The sequence below is a fragment of the Schistocerca gregaria genome, chromosome 9, assembly GCF_023897955.1.
Source record: "Schistocerca gregaria isolate iqSchGreg1 chromosome 9, iqSchGreg1.2, whole genome shotgun sequence".
Taxonomy (NCBI): Eukaryota; Metazoa; Arthropoda; class Insecta; order Orthoptera; family Acrididae; genus Schistocerca; species Schistocerca gregaria.
Genome location: NC_064928.1, coordinates 201,783,469 through 201,806,459, shown reverse-complemented (window position 1 = coordinate 201,806,459; position 22,991 = coordinate 201,783,469). Strand labels below are relative to the sequence as shown.

General features: G+C 37.4%; 1 protein-coding gene across 2 annotated transcripts in view; it reads left to right on the top strand.

Moving 5' to 3' along the window:
• The window catches only part of LOC126292057 (organic solute transporter alpha-like protein), a 336,266-nt gene extending 331,917 nt beyond the window's left edge, over positions 1-4,349 (top strand). For both annotated transcript variants that reach the window (XM_049985863.1, XM_049985862.1), the window contains exon 7: positions 475-4,349. In XM_049985863.1, the coding sequence (XP_049841820.1) occupies positions 475-752 (278 nt within the window). In that variant the 3' untranslated portion in view covers positions 753-4,349. The remainder of the gene's footprint in view (positions 1-474) is intronic.
• Positions 4,350-22,991: the final 18,642 nt, after the last annotated feature.

Here is a 22,991-nt window from a genome sequence, read left to right as displayed (position 1 = left end):
TTTTAACAATTAGAACGCTACATTGGTATTAGAACAATGTAATCAAAACTAACTTCAAAACATTACAGTAATTTTACAATGTGTTTACAGGAACAAATTACTCACTTTCTTACTTAATGTTGAATGACATCTCAATAATTCCTCAAAATGTAAATTTTTTTTGTCATAATTCAAGGTTTTCCACATTTTATGCTTTCTATATTTTCTATGCCTAGTTTTCCATTCATAGTGGATCACAACATTTGCCCACACTTGTACAAGTGTTTAAATGGTTATCTATAAATAATTCTGCCTTTTCACACAAAGCAGTTGTTTGTCTTGAGTATAGTGTAATTTACATTTTCTAACAATGGAATGGGAATTCCAAGTACAGCATTTTTTTTCATTTCCATAACAATCTTTGATCAACAAGAACTATTATTAAGTCTGCAGGAGCAAAATTCTGATACAAGAAACTGTGCTCCCCTGTTCCAGTGGTGTACAACTCTCTGATGCTCGGTGAGATGGTCATCCTCAGCATATGGGCGCGGTCGCTGTACAAGAAGCCGCTTCCCGACATGGGGCTGCCGGCACAGCGCCCCATGGAAGTGTGTGTGCTCAGCAACCTGTATCCACATGTACTTTCCTCTCTCAACAACAACACAATAACCTGCAATAACAACAACACCGGTGCTGTTGATAATAACAGCAACAACAGAAATGGCAGCTGTAGCAATGGTGAAAGGAATGAAGACGACTCTGGGAAGAGCTGATTGGCAGATTTTGTGGCTCACTGAGTGATAGACAGTGATGTGTGATAATGTTTTCTGGAACAGGTGATGAAAGCCATTTTTATGGTGCTTAAGCCCCTGGGCTTTAAACTAGGGGGTGACAGTGATGCAGGTTTAATCTCATATCAGTGACTTAGTGTAACATGTTCAACAGGAGATGAACGAACAAATGAGAGGGAGGCTCTGGACTCGCAGCCTGTCATTGCCAACTGTTTATGTTTTGGTCAGTACATTCAGTTGATATTAGTGGTATTATGTTGGCAACGAACATCATATTGCTAAGATTTTTAAAAGTAGTAAAAGTCCATATTCTGTACAGTATGTAGTTATAAACAATGTACTCGTGTCAAATGCTAAATGCATTTCATACAGTTGTAACACAAACAGCCTTGTGTAGTACCAAAAAAACAGAGTCTTTACTCTGTACATGTCTCACTTTCTATTTTGCACAAGAAATTGCTGCTAGAGCCTAATAAGAATACTCTTCATGACTGTTCTTTTGCTGCACCAATGCACAATATGTTCAGGAATTCTTTTTAAAAAATAGCATGTGAAATGCAACACTTATTGCTGTTGTATAATGTAATGTCTTGACCAAAACATCCAATGAATCACTATAAACTACAACTACATATATTTTAAAAAAAGAGTACCAGAATATTAATTCCAATTTTTTTAGCTACACTTATCAACACCATCAATGCATTCAGAATAATGTATTCCATATAATAAAACCTCGTGTTCAACAAGCAGGTATCTGTCACATACTATTGTTATTTCAAATGCATAACATGAAAAAATGAGTAGTATGTTTTTTTACATATTTCAATGAATGAAAGGTGATAAACCAAACTGTACATCAATGTCTCAGGTGGCACATGGTTCTGTTGTACCAGATAGTTTTGAAACAGAGAAAAAATTCATTCTAGAAATAATGCCTAGGCTATGGCTGTGCCATTTTTCAATAATCTTTCTTACAGGAGTGCTAGTTCAGCAAGACAAACAAGAGAGCTTCTGTGAAGTTTGAAAGGAAGAAGAGACTAATGAAGCCATGAGGGAAGGTCAGGAATTGTGTCTGGATAGCTCAGTTGTCAACAACCGTGGAAGTTAAGGTTCTGAGCTCTAGTCCTATTCCATCATACAGTCTGTGTCTACCAAGAAATTTTGGATCAGTGCAAACTCCACTGTAGAGTCAAAGTCTTGTCAACCAAAACCTTTAAGTTGGTACTATTTCAGTCACTGTTTCCCCTTCAACAATTTTATAATAAAATATGCAATGTACTGAATCCCAGGCTGCTTTGAGAATAACTTTATACACAAGTGTCATCTCATTTGTTTCCCCAGTCCCGGTCAGACTTTAGCTGACATTCCTCCCCCCCTCCCTCCACCATCACCTCCCCTCCCTCTGGCTGTCTGTGATCTGACTGGTATGACATGGGCTGCCACAGACTCCTCCCTACACTAGCCTCATTACCTCGAAGCAGCATTTGCATCCAATGTCCTCAATTACTTGTTGGTTATACTACAGTCTCTGTCATCCCCTACAATTTTACCATGCTTCAAGGAATATGCAAGTTATTCCCTGGTGTCTTGACACATATTCTATCATACTGTTATTCCTCCTCATCTTTTCCACATGTTTCCTTCCCCATTGATTCTGTGAAGAACATTCTCATTCCTAATCTTGTCATTCTTCTGTAGCACCATATTTCAGAGATTTCAGAAATTTCTCTTCTCCTTTGGTTTTCACACAGTCTATGTTTCACTATCCTTCAATTCTGTGCTCCAAATGCTCATTCTCAGAAAGTTCTTCTTCAAAATAATGGCCTATGTTTGATACCAGTAGACTTCTTTTGGGCAAAAATGCTATCTTCACTTTTTATGTTGTCTTTGCTTCTGCCAGCATGAGTTACTTTACTTCCAAAGTAAAAGAAGTCCTTAACTTCATCTACTTCATTGTTCCCCTAACCTCATTTCTGCTATTCCTCTTTTTTTCCGTCTTTGGTTTACTCCCTGTCCATATTGTGTGCTCATTCAACTATTCACTCCTTTTAACAGAATCCTGTAATTCTCCCTACTTTCACTGAGGATATCAATGCCATTGGCGAATCTTATCTTTGATATCCTTTCATCCTGAATTTTAATCCCACTTCCAAACCCTTCTTGTATATCCATCATTGCTTCTTTGATGTACAGATTGAACAATGGGGGGTGAAAGTTTACATCTCTGTCTTACACTGTTTTTGATCTGAGTACTTCATTCTTTCTCACATTTTTATTTTTTCCCTTTGGTTCTTGTACATATTGTATGCATATTACTCATCTTTCTCTATAACTTACAGCTCATTTCTTGAGAATTTTGAGCAACTGTACAGTGTCAAATGCTGTTTCCCTTTGAATGTTTCTCTGTTTAAGTATGTCTTCCAATATTGAGCACTAAAGCCAACCTAATCGTCACCTTACAGATCTTCAATTTTCTTTTCATACATTATTCACATCAGCAACTTGGATGCATGAGCTGTTAAGTTGACTGTGCAATAGTTATTCTTATCAGCTCTTGCTATCTTTGTGATTTTGTGGATGATATTTTTCCATAAGTTTGAGGGCTTGTATCCATACTCATAGTTTGTAGAATCTAATTAAAATAGTCATTTGGTTGCCCCTTCCTTCCCAGTGATTTTCGAAATCCTGAAGGAAATTACATTTTGGTACTGTCATCTTTTGGTAGGACCTTTAAAACCCTTGCATTTGAGACCCCTCGGGCCCTAAACCAGCCCTAATCACACCAAACCATCTGAACAATGTACCACCAGAGCTCAAAATAATTTAAGGAGAAAACTTAAACAACTCATTGAATAGTAGAAGCAGTAAACTATTAAAAGGCATTTAAAGAAAATTCTCAGACTTTGGAGCACTAGTCATGACTGCCACACACACTATCATCCTATCCAACCTGACTGACAGAGCATAGTTAAACATTATTTGGAAGTAAAATGCTATGTACCTAAACCCCTGCTTCTTCCACACATTTTTCCCATTGTTACACAAACTTCTCAATCTTGTTTATGTGCCATTTAATGACTCAACATCTCTACCATTATTGTAAAATCAGAGTTTCTTGTATGAGCCCTAGTAACAACTTTAGTGGCAATGTATCACTATTGAAAATTTCTCAGCTTTCAGAAATTCTGAATGATGGAGAGACATTTCTATGTGAAAATGGGGTAAGGTATCGACTTAGTGGCTGAGTTCTGAAATCTTCTAATTGCACAGAGTACTGACGGATGAAATATTGTTACCATTCATGGAACTAGTGAACATGTAAAAGCCGTGGATTCAAAATTGAGTGTCCTGCATAGTCCAGCCTTATTGGCATCTCTGTATGCAGTAACAAATTACAGTGAGACTTTCAATAATAGTCATTTTTCATAAAAGTAAGATTTTATTTTTACAATTCATTCTGTTTTATAGAGAAATATGTTTGTTTTAATGTACCAATTAATAAATTGTGTATTCAGATATTACAAGCTTCAGTTTAAGTAATGCCACAACTAAGCCATAAGTGAGATAAATACAACAGTAAATAAATTCTATTATTTTACAATTGCAGGACATTAATTACCATAAAGAGACACTATGAAAATAAAACAAGTTTTATTGCATTCATTTTAAATCATTTATTGTCATTCAAAGTATTTTACATAATATTTATTAGTAATATAATTTCTTTTACAATTGGTGGTAATTTATTTGTGCTACATACAACAGTGATGTGTTTGTTAAGTTACCTGTGAACTCCTAGCTTTGTAAAATTCAGGCTATCAGATGATAACAAAATGATACATTGATAATGTTTGAGTATAATTTTTTTAGTACGCTTTTCACATGAAAGCAAATTTTATTACATGTTAGTTAAATGTAAATTCAAAGGAAAACTTGTGATACTTCCACAAACTGGACAAACCAAGTATGAAGTATGTGGGAGGCATATGAAGATACAAAACACATGCAGGCCTCCTCAGTACTTTTCAACGTGTCCACTGGAAGTACTTCAAATTATGCCTCTAAAGGTAAGTACTCACCAGACGTTTCATCTCCTTCTAACTTTACAACTTCCTCAAGTGAATTTTCCTCTTGTTAAATGTAGCAGTAAGAAGAGGCTACAACTGCCTTGTCAGCTAATCAGAAACATTACCTTTTGTCATCATTACTCTTTTTACAAATCATCTGTACTTTTAGACTCAGGGATTGAAAATCCTGTCTTTAGACATAGTTTTATTGCTAGTATATTTTATCATCTTTTCTGTCCTTTTCGCTACACAGGGTTTATATTGTGTTCAGCACATAAATGAATAATATACAGCTTCTTGTCCGGGTCTTAAAGGCCCAAAGCATGCCAATACCAGCTGCATTGTGGATGCACATGGAGGGATGTGAAATGTTGTCAGCACACTGCTCTCCTGGCCAGTGTGCCAAACTCCCAAACAGCAGACCCATTACTCATAGTTCAGATAACTCCCACAAAGGAGAAAAAACTTGAGAGTATTGGGAATCGAACCTGAGTCCACACGGCAGCCATCTATGTCGACCACTCAGCTACGGAAGTAGATAACATTCTGTGCACAAAGCTTAAAAATTATCGTAGGGTTGCCATCAATACCAATACCAACTACATCTGAGTTGCTTAATTTCATTCACATGCTTTTCATTAATCCCACTATAAAATGAAGCATCCAGGCAAGCAGGATTTGACAAATAATACATTGATTAGAATAAAAAACCACTGCAGACTATTACTGTTAAGTACTAAATATAATGTATGTATGTATGTATGTATGTGTGTTAACCGGGGACCTAGAAACGACAGAGAGGCTCCGTCCCCGCAGCAGCTGCAGTGGTGCACAACCCCCTGAAGACTACCGCAGTCCATTTCACACCTCCGCTGCCCCACACCAAACCCAGGGTTATTGTGTGCTGTTCGGCCCCTGGTGGACCCCCTCCCCTCCCCCCCCCCCCCCCCCCCCCAAGGGAACGTCTCACACCAGGTGAGTGTAACCCCTATGTTTGCATGGTAGAGTAATGGTGGTGTATGCGTACGTGGAGAACTTGTTTGCACAGCAATCGCCAACATAGTGTAGCTGAGGAGAAATAAGGGGAACCAGTTCATATTCGCCAAGGCATATGGAAAACTGCCTGAAAACCATCCACAGACTGGTCGGCTCACCGGACCTCGACACAAGTTCGCCGGGTGGATTCGTGCCGGGAATCAGGTGCTCCTTTCCCACTCCAGAAAACCGTGTGTTACACCACTCAGCTAACCGGACAGGCACTAAGTGTAATAATGACTAAATACAACCATTTTCAATACACTAATACACAGCCAACCAATTGTAAAAGTTAAATCTAAAAATCTTGAGCAGCTTTTGATTTCACTAAAGGAATTTTCTTCAGAAAGAAGTCACATAAATTACACGACATTAAAACTGTAAAGGTATATGATGAGCTAAAGAGTTGAAGTCAAACAGCAGAAAATATTCAGTAATGTCATCCATGGAAACAGCAAAAATTTTTACAAGTACAGGTTGTTAAAAGAGCGGGCATTACACAAATTAACGCCATGTAATTTATGTGTCTTACTTCTGAAGAAGATACCCAAGTGGTATCAAAACTTTGTCAAGGTTTTTACATTAAACTTATGCAACCAGCTGACTGTATACTTTATAAATTGAAAATTTATTTGCAGTTCCTGCTGTCATCTATGTTTAAAACTGTAACTGCAACCATTGATAATCTGCTCACACTGATAATTGTGGAAACTTTTCAAGTAATCCACAAAATGTATTTGTAATAAGAGAGTGACTCAAATATAAACTGGATTTTTTTAATAAGTTTATTGAAGCTTCAGAAAAGTTCATATACATGAACTTATTTTTCTATGTAATCTCCTGAATGGGGAACACATTTATCCCAGCAGATAGGCAGTTTATTGATCCCATTTTCATAAAATGAACATGGCTGTGACAGCAGCTAGTTTCATATGATCATTTCAGTAGTGCCTCTGTGTCCTCGGACAGTTTCCTTTGGTGGCCCAAACAAATAAAAATATCAGTATAATAAGTTTGGACTATATGGAGGATGTTCCAGTGTGTTCAAGAACAAATCCTGAACTTTGTTGAGTTCAGGCAGTTGTGTGGGCTGAGCATTGTCATAAAGAATGATCACATCCCGGATTGGAAAAATGCACATTTTCTGATAATATGCAGACTATGCTTGGCCCAAAAGTTGGCAATAGTATGCAGCATTCACAGTATAATGTTTATGGAGACAATCAATGAGAACAACTCCTTTGAAATCAAAAAATGATGTTGCAAGAACCTTACCCTTAAAGAGATGATTTTTGGCTTTTATGGATGCAAATTTACACGTTTTGCGATTCCATGCTGAATTTTTAAGATTCCGTGGTGCAATGATACTTCTACATATCATCACAGATCACAATGACTGCACAAAATGGTCTCCTTGATTGGTAGATGCATCAGTGTCCATTTGCTCAACTCAAGATGATAAACTTTGTGCTCTGCAGTGAGAGGACAAGGCACCCACCTTGTGGAAACATTCTGAAATCCAAGGTTCTCAATAATGATCACCTAAGCACAACCTCAGTAACAATTTTGACAACTGTTATTCAGTAATAGCCTTCGACATGCTGGCTAACAATGCAAATATTCTCTTCAGTCATGCTCGTCCTTAGGCGATGTTGGTGAGCTGCCTTCTTAATTGCATCTCGTCCTCATAGAAACTGTTTGTGCTATATGTATGCTTGAGTCTTTCTCACTTGATTGATTATAATGCATTACCCAATAAATGTTGGTCCCTCTTCCTCTGACACTGTGATTCTGATTAAACAAATGGTACAACTATTTTCTAGTTGTTGAGGACAATCACTGGAAATGGAAAACAGTGAGCACAGATCATGCCACTCTCCATTTACAAAATGGTTGGTGAAACAAAAATTCTGGTTCATATTTGATCCACTCTTATAAATAACCCTTATGCGGTCACACAGCTTTTCGTCACTTTAATAGTCGCTCTGGGTGTTGATAACACCCCAAATAAAAGCGGCTATAATGACATTGTTGGGCAGCATATCATTGATATGACTCTCTTTACTTCACAAATGGCTATTCAGAATGTTATCTCCCAGTACATTGTGTTTTATTTAATATTACTTTAGTATTAAATTGGGTTATTTGAAACATAAGCAATAATTCCCATTTTCTTACAATATTTTGTTTAGTTATTTCTGTTATTCTTCATACTGTATTACAGGTATAAGACATTATACATATAATTAAACATTTGATCAGTCAACTCATGCAAACAATCAGTCCCTATCGCTGGCTGCAAGGGATGCACTATTGTAACACTTTTCACACATATTTCTCATGTGCTTTACGCACGTAACTTGAAACATCGAGCACAGCGCGATTTAACTTCTATATCTTTACTCTGAGGACACACTGTGCAGCTCCTGGGCTTAAATATTTTTTTTCAGAAGGTGGTGCATTGTTGGTATCTTCAATTTCCACCATTTTAGCAACTTTCTGTCTAACTTGTTCAGGCAGGGAGTGAGTGGCTGCTCTCTTGCACACTATGGAATTTACTGATGACCTTCCGACATCATGTAAAAACATTCTTCGGGAAATCCTCTCATTGTTACTATTTGCATATATGATGAAGGCGTTAAAGCAAGCAATTTCAATCATTCGGAAAAAAGGACAAGTGGCCCGCATCTAGTTTTTCTTAAGGTTGAATAAGTAGCGCACATTTCATCTATTGTGTCTACACCTGTTTTGGTCTTATTGTACATTATTATAATTTCTGGTTTCTTTTCCTCTGCAGTATTAGTGTCAATGGCACCATCATGATGCAAAGATGAAAGGAGAACAACGTTTTTGCCCTTCTTTGGCACATATGAAACCATGGTTATATCCTTTCTGATTTGAGAAAGGCTGCTTTTAAGTTCATGACCTCTCGTGTAAACAAAGTCTGGAGGGAGCTCCCTTTTATTCTTTCTAAGAGTTCCTACTACTGTAAGTTTCTTTTTCAGGAGCTCTTCAGCCAGTGGTATGGAAAAAAACCAGTTGTCTAGTGTCACATTGCATCCTGTACCTTTGATAGGCCATACGAGTCTATTTACTATCTCCTTAGGCGAGTTTGTCAGTACAAAGGGACCCTCTGGCTGTTTCCCAACATAGATTTCCATCCCCAAAGTATACCATGTTCTTGCTTCATATAAGGTGAAAATTTTCAAACCATATTTCGTAGGCTTGCTTGGTATATATTGTCAGAAACTGCATTCGCCTCTAAATGCAACCAGCTGTTCATCCACTGTCATATATTCAGACACAGTATAATTACTGACACAGTTTCACATGAATAATTCAAATACTTCTCTGAACACAGCTAGGTGATCAAGTTCTGTGTGGTCTGTCTCGAATATCATCGAATCTCAAACAACACAATAAGAAACGAAAGCACCGTAAACTCATTGTGCATGAAATATTGCAATTCCAAAACCATTTGTGTCCCATAACTATTTCAGGTTTTGGTGTCCTGCCCTGTAATGCCAAGCCAATATCAACAGACCCAGAAGAGATTTGATTTCTTCCTCATTTGTTGGTTTGGCATCACGATCTCTTGTGAAATTTGATGCAATGTGTTGTATGTAAATACTTGTGCATGATGTAATCATTCTAATTATTATGTCATTTATAAACATCGAAAAACAGTCTGCAGCAGTTTTTGCATATTTTGTGATAGCTTTCACACCAGGGATGTGAATAATGAGGTCTACACTTCTAGTTCTTACGTTTCGACCCGGACAACTTTTCATCCATTTTGTAACCTTATCCAGTCCAATCTGTCCAATAAAAAAAAAAAAATGCTTGCTTTCATTATCCGCTGCACTTAATTGTGGTTCCAGCTCCAGGTTGTCTTCATCCTCCATTTCTGTATCACTTTGATGAGACAGAACTTCACAACTGTCTGTTTTCTCCTCTTCCTCTTCCCTAAGACCTCTTCCAGAAGCTTCCGAACTTTTTCTTGTTCTATTTCATAATGACCCATAGCTGTTTTAACTGCAGAGAGCGATAAAATACAAGCAGCTGCTATGGAACACGGATGTATGCTTTCCCACAGCACTGCAACATAGTGTGTAGCGCAGGGTGCCAACACCACCCCAAGGCACATTGTTGCATGTGTCCTTGGAAGTTGCACTTCCATTGTAGATTATATTGTTACTCAAAGCTTTCATATTATGTCCTAGAAAGGTACCAAAGAGCATGACGTTATACTCCTGTCCATTATGTAATAATCCATGGATAAGGATGACTGGGGTGTTCTGAACACCCTGTGTGACTGCTTCAGGGTTAAGGAGGAAAGGCATCAAGTCCTGTCCAATATACCCACCGAGCACATCCCACCACAGCACTTTAAAATGCCATGAATTTTTGTCTAAATGGTGACATATAATTTACACTTCCATAAGTTATGGTTAGGTATTAAAATTGCCTCATTTAAAAACATTCCAATGCTAATTTATTATTAATTCATACATAGAGAAATCTTTAAAATCATTCCAGAGATTATGAACGTTCAAAATGTGTAAATTTTTAATGATCAACAGTATATTTGATATTATTTTCCTGATAAACTTCTATAGTGTGAATTTGAATAAAACAGATAATAATGATGTTAGAAATTTGTTTGGGTCTCTTCCTTAATTTAAAACAATGAAGCTGACTACCATGTAAAACATACACACAAAGTTCCAGTCTGTATACTTTCCTAATTAACCACACAAACCCCAATGTTGGTCATTAAATTACATTCAATGATTTTAAACAATGATCAGTATGTAGGACAGCAAGAAAAATAATTGCAAGGTCATTATAATAACAACACAATGTATCACGTATGTCACTCAAAAATTGTGTTGCTCAGTCCTGTAAGAATTGGATATTTCATTGTAATACTCTGCAAAGAAGTCAGTTGCATCTCATCCCTCAGCTGTGAGACACACTGTTTAGCACAGCATCCTTGACTAAAATGCTACTTCACAACCTGTGCCATCTGGATCATCTCCCACAAAGACATTAGCTTCAGTGAATTATGTAGATCAGAGTTCTGACAAATCCTTTGATACTGTAGTATTCCTGCCTTCAGTCCTAACTTGTTCCTGCCTCACACCCACCTCCCATTCTGCCCCAGGACCCCAGCTTCACTCATTTTGCATCCACACCCTCCTCCCTACAGTTTCTACTTCTTTTGTTCTGTATCACACTCCACAGCATCGTATTCCATATGAGCTCACCAGACCAGGTGTTCATGCTGTATCGCCATCCTGCTTCCCCCTCTATCATTCATATCTTGTACGCCTGCAGACTCTCCCTCCCAGTCATCAGCTGCACTTCATCAACATTTACCACATGTGTGCATGTATGTAAAAGTAACTGCCTACCACTGCAACCAGGAGAGCTACTAATTTTCAGTGACCTAATTCATTTCTGTGTGCTCAGCTCTCCGAGAGCTGAGTTGGCAGATGACCTCTGCCGACACAAATGTGAAGAAAATCACTGTTTAAATGGAACAGGGAACCCTGGATAAAGTGTTTAATTGAACACTCAGCACATGACTTTGTGAGGGGTGACTCATCAGTCACAGCACACAGGTTGTGGTGTACATCTGGATATTTCCAGTACAAGGTTACTTGCACAATCATATGGTCTAGTAACATTAATGTGACCACTGCCTATGTCTGATGTTCTAGTGTCTGCTACAAAGTTGTCACCAACTGGTGACATTATTGTGTTCAGTGGTGCAGCGGTGTGTGTGTGTGTGTGTGAGAGAGAGAGAGAGAGAGAGAGACGGGTTCCTGTGTTTCATAACATGTTTTATATTCTTCTGTATTGTTTTTTCCTTGACTTGTGAATTTTTATATTATCTTGTTTGTTCCATGTTTTGATATTTGCTCCAGTCAGGAGACAGTGTCAATGACAGTTTTTCTGTCACACCTCTTCCTGATATTATATGCATAATCAGAACATTTCATCTGCGAGTTAAACTTTCGGATTTGTATCCAATTTAGAGAGCAACTGCTCATCCTATCTGGTCAGCAGACACTCGCCGAAATAAAGAATTTTGTTCCGTGAAACCGTGAGACTCAATTGAGATAAAAATGCAGTAACCAGTCGCAGACTGCAGGTGCCAGCACTACCAGTGGATGGTGTATAGAGCACGTGGGGGGCATGTCTAAAACAGTGCAGCCACTGTGAGGCACAAACAGAGCAATTTATGTGACATCCAAAAGAGTATGATCATTAACTTTTGGGCCAGGAGAAAGCATTTCCGAAATGGAAAAGTCTGTAAACTGTTTGTGTGTGTGTGTGTGTGTGTGTGTGTGTGCGCATTAAAGAATACCGTGCACGGTAAAATGGCGCTATCCAAAACTGGCGCTGAGACAACAGTGGTGCACCATGGGCCATAGATGACAGGTGAATAAAAGCTATAGAGATGTCTAATGGTGAATAGACACGCAGTTGTTGACCAACTGACCACCCAGATGAAGCAAGGGGCTACCGACAGTGTCTCCCCAGTGACCATTCAGTGAACTGTGCTGTTTGTGGGACTCCACGGCAGGTGCCAGGTTTGTGAACTCTTGCTGACTGCTGTTCAGCAGTGGTGAAAGCTGCAATTTTGCACACCCCTGCTGCAACTGGATGTCCACTGAGTGGTGACAGGTGGCCTTTTCAGATCAATCAATCACGTTTTATGCTCAATTGGATAGAAGGCTGTTGGATTGCATGGTCCTGCAACAATCATCGAAAGAGTCCAGGCCAGAGGAGGGAGCGTTATGGTCCGGCGAGTGTTTCTGTGTCATTCCCTGGCTGATCTTATAATTCTAGAATGCACTATGGATCAACACTACTGTGTGTGTCTATCCTTAGGGGACTATGTTCACCCCCATATGCAGTTTGTTTTTCTTTGGCATCGTAGCATCTACCATCAGGTCAAGACAATGTGTCACACAGCTTGCAGTGTATGTGTGAAAAATGATTGGGCAGAAATGGCTACATAAGAAATGTAAGGAGCATATTTCACTAGGGAAAAGATAGATACCATCTACAGGAAAATTAAAGAGAGCTTTGAAGAAAAGAAAGGGAAAAGGTGGAAGGAGTATACAGAAGGGAGATGAACTTGAAGGCAATATTATAGAAATGGGAAAAGGCGTGGATTAATTTGAGATGGGAGATATGATACTGTAAGAAGAATTTGATAGAGTCGAAACAAGACCCCAGGAGTAGATGACATTCTGTCAGAACTACTGACAGCCTCAGGAGAGCCAGCAATGGCAAAACTCTTCATCTGGTGTGCAAGATGTATGGGACTTGCAAAATACCCTCAGACTTCAAAAGGAATGTAATGAAAACATAGTTCTCTAAAAAAAAAAAAAAAAGAAAAAGAAAAAAGCAGGTTCTGACAGGTGTGAATATTACAGTACTATAATGTAAATAAAATAGAAAGAAACTTCCACATGGGAAAAAATATTAAAAACAAAGATTCCAAGACTTACCAAGCGGGAAAGTGCCGGCAGACAGGCACAATGAACAAAACACACACACACAATTACTAGCTTTCGCAACCATCGGTGCCTGTCTGCCGGCACTTTCCTGCTTGGTAAGTCTTGGAATCTTTGTTTACAGTACTATAAGTTTAATACGTCATGTTGCAAAATATTAACATGAATTCTTTACAGAAAAATGGAAAAACTGGTAGAAGCCATCCTCAGGGACAATTAGTTTGGATTCTGGAGAAATGTAGAAACACAAGTGACAACACTGACCCAATGACTTACATTAGAAGATAGGTTAAGGAAAGCCAAACTTTCATTTCTAGCATTTGTAGACTTTGAGAAAGTTTTGACAGTGATGACTGGAATACTCTCAAATTCTGGAAGTATCAGGGGTAAAATACAAGGAGCAAAAGGCTACTTACAGCTCGTACAGACACCAGAGGGCAGTTATAAGAGTTAAGGGGCATAAGAGGGAAGCAGTGGATGAGAAGGAAGAGAGGCAAAGTGGTAGCCTTTTGCCAATGTTGTCCAATCTGTTCAATGAGCAAGCAGCAAAGGAAACCAAAGAAAAAATTAGAGTAGGAATTAAAGTACATGGAGAAGGAACAAAACTCTGAGGTTTGTCGATGATGTAATTCTGTTGGAGACGGCAAAGGACTTGGAAGAGCAGCTGAATGCACTGGGAAGCACCTTGAAATGAGGATATAAGATTAACATCGACAAAAGCAAAAAAGAGGATAATGGACTGTAGTAAAATTAAATTAACTGATGCTCAGGGAATTAGTTTAAGAAATGACACTCAAAATACTAGATGATTTTTGCTAATTGGACAGCAAAATTACTGATGATGGCCAAAGTACACAGGATATAAAATGTAGATATTTTCTGAAAGCCTTTGTGTGAAGTGAAACATGGACTATAAATAGTATAGATAAGAAGAGAATAGAAGCTTTTGAAATGTGGTGACACAGAAGAATGAATATTAGGTGGGTAGATCACATAACTAATGAGGAGGTATTGAATGGAACTGGGGCGAAAAGAAATTTGAGGGCACAACCTGACTATACTCAATTCATCATACGAATAAAGCTGATCCAAACAAACACAAACCGTATGTTTAGTCAGAAGCTGTACTCTCTGTTCATCATAAGAATAAACCTGATATAATCATTACACTATGTATTCTTAAATGTTTGCTTGAATCTCATTGGATTTCATTTCATGTGGAGTGGAAGCAAAGTTGTGACCAGTACAGTCAAGTACGATCGTAAGGATATGTCTATGCTGCATTACATGCATGTACACTAAGCAATAATGCGGCACAACAGCTTTACTGATGCATTAAACTGCGGACAGCACTGCGCAACCAGCAGTCCAACTAACCTGTAATGATGTGAGCAGTTGCAGATCAGATGTAAAAAAAGACAAGCAAAGAAACAATATAGCTTTAAATGTCATTTAATTTTTAAGACAATGAAATAATAATTGGCAAAACTCCAACACTACTGCGTGTTTAATGCAAAAGCATATTGCAGGGATTTCACTGTCCTGTTGAATACTAAAGCCACTGAAGCTATTAATAACAGCCAGTCTTCTGGCACTCTCTTAGCTCCTTCCTTATCTAAATCGGAGAATACATTTCAGTTCAGGAAGTGTCACCTGCTACGTTGATAACAAGCCTATCAACAACAGAACCCAGGAAGCCAACCAGGAGCCACATTTTCTCCTCTTCTTTTGTGATGAACCATTCTATATCCCACCAGCATTCGACAGTGACACGTTAAAAACCTGTGTGCATTAGTTCCAGTATGTCTGGCAGCTTAATAGTCTTGTTACTTCTAGGCTCAAATCCCATAACTTGGCTCCTGATGAGTTCTGTTCATATTGTAATGGTATGTGGCAAATGTAAAAATGCAGCATTTGTATGCTGTGAAAATGATTGTTTTTCATGTTTCTAAGACAATTACCTACATCTGTGGTATAAAACGATGAACATAGTCCAAATAAAGAGTATTTCGTTTTTCATTTTTGGCTTAAAAAATCAAATTGTTATGTTTCCATAATTTAAGCAACTTTTATTAAAGGTATTTTATAAAATATCAATAATTAAGAATTTATATTTGAAAGAAAACAGGAATTTCACGTGCAATATTTAATTAGAAACAACACGACGAGCATTATTCAGGAAAAATAGTAATGAATTTTACAGTTACGAGATGTAGGTATTTCAAATTGAATAAGAAAAAACAATAAGAGGAGATTTGAACCAGCAAACCATGAACTGTAATAGATTTTCAGTCAGTTGCGCTACTGATTGCGCTGCACATCTACTATGTATTTGTGTCTCAAATGAATCTAATACTGTCCCTGGGAAAACTTCAAACCCGCCCACCTCTGCAATTTTATGAAATACATTAAGAGCAACCTACTTCTTGGCATTTTTTAACCATGTTCCACACACCTGTTTCACTACAGAACAAACAGCAGCCTCGGTAATTTTAATGCTGCACATCAACAGTGCGACAATCGGAGCACAACAGTGCTGAGGCCATGACTGTACTCTAATACTGAAATGAAAATTACAAAGCTAAAGCACGATTGAGATAAATGTTACGACAGTTAATAAATTTGAATATCTTTAAGTTTCATTTAATGTAAGTTATCTAATAAATAACTAGGTCCTACTACCAAGAGTGTAACACCAGTGTACATGTGCTATACTCTGTTCATCATAAGAATATACCTAATGTAAACAAACACAAACACAATGATTGGCCAGAAGTCATAGCAAAACTGGTGTTTTAATGCTCTTGGAAGTAAGTTTTACCCATGTATTAGATATATTATTATTAACATACATCTAATACATGAGTAGGACCTACTTCCAAGAGCGTTAAAACACCAGTTGTGCTATGGCTTCTGGCCAATCATTGTATTTGTGTTTGTTTACATCAAGTATATTCTTATGATGAACGGAGTATAGCACATGTACACTGATGTTACACTCTTGGTAGTAGGTCCTAGTTATGTATTAGATATATCATTACTAACTTACATTAAATGAAATTTAAAGATATTCAAATTTATTAACTGTCGTCAACATTTGTCTCAATCGTGCTTTAGCTTTGTAATTTTCATTTCAGTATTAGAGTACAGTCATGGCCTCAGCACTGTTGTGCTCCGATTGTCGCACTGTTGATGTGCAGTATGAAAATGGCTGAGGCTGCTTCCTGTTCTGTAGTGAAACAAGTGCATGGAACATTGCTAAAAAGTGTTGAGGAGTAGGTTGCTCTTAATGTAGTTCATAAAACTGCAGAGGTAGTTGGGTTTGAAGTTTTCTGAGGGGCTATATTGGATTCAGTTGAGTCACAAATACATACTAGATGGGTAGTGCAATCGGTAGTGTAACTGACTGAAAATCTATTACAATTCATGGTTTGCTGGTTCAAATCTCATCTTATTGTATTTTCTCATTCAATTTGAAATACCTACATCTCGTAACTGTAAAATTCATTACTATTTTTCCTGAATAATGCATGTTGTGTTGTTTGTAATTACATATTTCACGTGAAATTCCTGTTTTCTTTCAAATATAAATTCTCAGTTATTGATATTTTATGAAAGACTGTTAATAAAAGTAGGTTACAGTACGCTTGTTCGCCCACTGCTTGAATACTGCTCAACAGTGTGGGATCCGTACCAGATAGGATTGCATTTCCTTAGGATTCTTCCAATGAATCTGTCTGGCATCTGCTTTACCGACGATCAACTTTATATGATCATGTGATGATCACTCCCAAAAAAATGATGAAAACATAAGAGTTTGTCATATAAACTGCAACATGAATGCAACAGTTTCACAGTCGCACAGTTTTCCCTGTGTTCTGTCACAACATATGTTTTTAACGTTTTCAAATTTTTCCATGTGTAGACTGTCAAATCCTGCATTTGTCCAAGCAAATCTGAACATGTCCTGGAATTTTGGAGAGCGAAGTTGATTACTTTAAAAATTTAACTATTCACTTGAGGGAATACTTGAACCAATGACCTATCATTCGGCACGTGCTCACGCTAACCACAGGACCAACGTACTGCTGAACTCTTACTGACATTGATGTTGTCTATCTTGCACATGGACTACTCTGTTTGTATATTTTGCTTATTTTTTTTCATAGTTCCACACCACTTCTTCCTGTTTTTTCGATTGATCTGTGTTCAGTTTTTCAAGGCCTATCCACTGTGCCCACTTATAAATAAATCTGAGGGGGATGCGATGGGGAGGTTCCCATGTAAGACATCAAAGGTGTGTGTGTGTGTGTAAGGGGGGGAGGGGGAGTGGTAAGAATTGTAGAGGGAGACCAAGAGTTGAATATATTAAGCAGATTCAGTAGTAGTTATTTGGAGGTGAAGAGGCTTGCAGAAGATATAGAATGACGACGACAACAGTGCATTGCCAATTGATAATTTCTTTCTGAATACTATTGTCTTTGGGGAAATTGATCTGAGCCACATCATTAACCAGATTTAACCCTTTAAGAGAGAAAAAGGTTTCTCTCTGCATAACAGTGTTATATATGCAGGCATAGTCTTTAGGAATAGCAAATTAATAAACCTGCTCAATTTATTATGTTTTATTAAATCTACCATGAGATATGCCAAGGCAAATATTCATACCAGTAAATCAGATGAAAAACAATTATACCTGTTAGTAATAGTGGTATAGATGCAGGGTAAGTCTGTGACAAAGTTACAAACATTTAAGGATGATAGAGAAGGGTAGATGTATCATTGAGAGGTAAGAGACCAGACTGAAAGTTTTAAGTGAAAATCATTCTGATATCTCTGACATTGGACTCTTCTACTGCAAGCTCTTTCCTTTTTACAGTTTTGGAGAAGATAATATGGAGAAAAACAAGAAAATGAAGACCAGTAAATAGGGGCTGTAAACTGCTTACCTTAAGAGCTATGAGCACTTGTTAGCCTTTGCTAGTATGAAACACATGTCATTGAACAGGTGCTCATAGCTCTTAATATGTGCATTTGTTTGACCATGTTTACTGGAACTCATTGGTATAAAGTTGTTGCTGGGATTTAAGTGAATTGGTGGGGCACTTGGATGATGAAATACCTTATATCAGATACATGTAAGATGCTCTTTTCAAGTGTGATTTGTGAACCTTTGTATTTTTTTTTGTATGTTCATCTTCATTTGCGACCCTGCTTCTTACTGTTATGCATTTTAATCATTCCTGAATATCATTTTAACCCTTAACTCATTGATTTTCTTTTTCACATTACAGTCAAAAAACTTACTTTGTTATTGAGAAATATCCTAGAATGAGTGACATTATGCACAGATATATAAAGATAGCTTTTATAGCTCCAAATAATGAGTTACAAAATTTCGATGTTCACCAATAATAAAATCTTGAGTATACTTGTGCATTTGATTCTGTGAAGTATGCTGAAACTTGATGTCATTTTTTAGTTTGTACATAGCTTTGAAGTCTATGTATTTCAAAAGTTTCCTGTGCACATAAATCTTGAAGGAGCTGGCTGGAGCACAATAATACATGAGACAGGCTGAAAGCACATGTTTCGTCGTTGAGTATCCAATGCTACACACACTAAAGATGATACCTAGTGGCAACCAGCTCAACCAAAATATAACAGTGAGGTTTCAAATGTAAAAGTAGTAGAAGCATCTGTTCTCTAGCAGCTGAGTATATTCGGAATTTAAATTTCTGTCAACATAACTTGGGGTTTTATGTTAAGGGTTTAAAGCACTTTAATGACATTCAAAAGGCAAAGTTCATTTTATTTAATATGCAAAATTGTTAAACTAAAGCAATTGAAATTTCATTTACATATATATTTTACTTCAGTCGGATTAGTAGTTTCAAACTCAGGTAGAAAAATATTTGTTCAAGTAATGCAGTTTTTGTGAAAATATATGCAGAATTATGAGACAGATTGTTTCTGGAAAGCACTGTAAAGTAATAGTCAAATAAAAACATTTCAAACATCAAGTCTTTAACGCACTTTCAAAGAAATCTTTTTGTGTCACTTAATACTATAATGCCAGAACATTTGTCAATTAAGGAAACTTCAATATTTAAGTTGCACCCTAACTCAGATTTTTTTTTCTGTCATTGTTTTGTTTAAACAAATTTCAAGTATTTCTGTATAAGCAAGTATATTGTCTAGCGTATTATTTATAATTGCAGAATACAGTGTCATTCTTAAAACTCTGTGAATACTTAATTCTTTATTGTAAATCAATACTCAAGACTGAATTACATAGCTGTGATTGCTACAAAAATATATAAAGGAGTATTGTGTTCAAGAGTGGCACTGGAAACCAGTTGTGAGCTGTAGTGGATGTAGTTGTTTTGTACCAATCTTGTGGGAGTTTTGTAGCATATTTCAACCAGATACATGTACATGGTGACAGCCAGTCAAGGAATATTTTAGGGATTTGGTTTAAAAAAATTTATTTCAAAGACCCAGTCAAATCTTTACAAGTGTTCTCCCTGAGTAACTTAGGCTGTGCCTACGTGACACAAGTTGCTTGTCTTTCAAAACCGAGGCAGTTCTGTCCAGTTAAAGCTGCTGACAAGAGACGCCCTGAGACCTCTGCTGAAACTGATAGCAAATTCACGCCATTGGTTTTAGTCAATAGTGTGTGCGGGATGCAGATCACGTGTGCGGGCACTGGAGCGTTCTGCGGTGCAGAACACAGTTGCTTCTCTCTCTTGTAATCCAGACCTCGAGCAGAACAGACATCTTTTTGGAATACAGAGCCTCTGGCTCTGCTTTTCACGACCAGCCACCAACGTAAGTTAACATGAACCGCTTCCCCTTCCATTGCCCATTTCAATTAATAGTTCGACCTCCTACACTGGCCTAAACCTGGTAACTTCTGACCCTAGGCACGCCCCTTGTACAACGTACATTGAAATATTGATGCATAAAACTATTCACTGTGCCATAGGAACTTGATGACCACTGTAAAATAAGTCAGTGTTTTTTGGAAACTGAATAATATTAAGAAAATAACTCAGACTGACATATTTAAATCTTATCTGTGGGGTGAAACCTGCTTAAAGTGTATGTACATTCAACATATTAATTGGAAGCACACTACTGAATTTATCCAACAACCCCCCCCCCCCCCCCCCCCCCCCGAAGTCCCGCACCCATTCTCAACATGCGCATGCATTCACAAATTAGCTTTGATTTTTTATCTTCATTATACCTTATTTCCTGTTTTGTCATTTAACGGCAGCCCTCAATGCCAACTCTCTAAACCTGACCGCCCGACCTCCTGCACTCTGTCATCACAAGGCATATGTTACATCCGCTTCCCCCCCCTTTCCCAAACCTCGCATACATTTACAATTGATACCAGAAGTGGGATCATACACATTTACAGTTGGTGTAAGGAGTGCTCATATACTTTACATATGTATCAGTTTTTGTGCAGTTTTGACACTTATTTGACAATTGGTCAACATAAGTTTGTGACATGAAAAATGGAGTTTCATTCCATAGTTCATATTATGACCAAAACTATTGCTGCCGAAGACAATGTGCCATCTTCAACAGATAAGTACCAAATAAATTCCATATACTGCTCCTGCCATAGCCTTACTTGTTAAAATTGCCTTAAATTTACGACACAGTTACAGCTGTAGATACAAGAGTTAATCAAATACAAACCGGAAGTGTTGTTTTACGCTTCTTTTTTTAAATGGAGAAGTGTCATCTCTGCTCATTGACGTTTTTCTTCCCAGTGATTATTCTCCACAACTATAATTTTATATTGTTTCTTTAATCAGAACCACAATGTCGGAGCAGGAGATACAGTCATTTGTTGGACTATGCATTATAATAAACTTTCTCACAGGATATAAAACAGTCCAAAATTTTGAAAACCTTGCAGCACAGTACTGGACACCACCATAAGAAAAACTCAGGGGGTACTTATGACACAAACAATGTTTACGACGGCAAGAAATAGTCGAGGATGTCGTTAACTAATGACACTCGACTACCAGCATGACAAGAATATTCACACTGTTAGCCAGCTTATTGAAGATAACTGCTACCAAAGTCGGTATAAGCTACGGTAGTGGTCAGATGATCACTACTGACACCTTCGGATTTTGGAGATGTCCACCAGGTGGGTGTCTTGTCTTCTCACCACAGATCACAAGCTTTACTGTCTCAAAGTGTGCAAACGGCTGCTGACATGCTACCAAACTGAAGAGGAACACTTTGGGAAGGTTCTTTGAAGTCTCTTTTATTTTAAAGGAGTTCTTCACTGATATTCTAAGTTTTATTCTTGCTTGTTTATTCACTTTCTCTTCATATTGCATGCAAGTTTTGTTAACTAAATGTTCTTTTTGGAGTAATTTGATTTAATTATTAAGTGATCTTGGACATAACAATTGATTTAGTATTGGCATAATTCATGCCACCAGCCACAGTTATACAATTGGTAAAGTGAATATTACTGGCTGAAACAGTTGTTTATATTATTTGGGTTTGCAAGGTGAAATGTTAAAATTTATTTATAACCCTTTTTATGACCCTGTTATTTTAATTGTTAATTGTACTTACCAGGTTACTATATACACTGTACTATGAATGCTGCATATTAATGCCAACATTTGGACCAAACAAAATGTATATATCGTCAGAAAAGACATGTACTTCCAACCCAAGATATGATCATGCCTCACAACATGCAGCTGCCTGAAATCAATGGAACATTCTATAATTGTTCTGGACTGCACCAGAACATCCTCCGTACAGTCCAGACTTATCACACTGTGATTTTCATTTGTTTGGACCATTAACAGAAGTTGTTGAAGGTCACAGATTTAACAGTAATGGTGCTGTCGGTCATGTCCATTTTACAAAAAATTAGGTCAAGAAACATTTTAGCTGTGGGGGGGGGGGGGGGGGGGGGCAATGGGTTTCCCTGTTCAGGAGACACTATAGAAAAAAGGAGTTCACGCGAAATTTTTCTGTAACTTAAATAAGCTTGAAACAGGAAAAAAATTCAGTTTGTGTGAGATTCACCCTCATAGTTGGGTATACTGGAGAGCTAAAATTTTGCATGTATATACCATTTCCACACATTTACCACAATTCATCAATAGATGATACTTTTTTGTTAGGAAGTATTATAAAAGTCTTATTATTGTATATTGATTAAAATAGTATAATGAAGATAAAAAATCAAAGCTAATTTGTGAGTGCACGGGCGTGTTGAGAATGGGTGCGGGAGGGAGGGTTGGATAAATTCAGTAGTGTGCTTCCAAATAATATGTTGAATGTACATACGTTTTAAGCAGGTTTCACCCCACACATAAGATTTAAATATGACAGTGAGTTATTTTCTTAATATTATTCAGTTTCCAAAAAACACTGACTTATTTTACAGTGGTCATCAAGTTCCTATGGCACAGTGAATAGTTTATGCATCAATATTTTAGTCCCCTAAGGATTAACAAAGATTCTACCAGAAAATAAAAATGAAAAAATTTTGTTCCTTATCACAGAGTGATAATTCATGA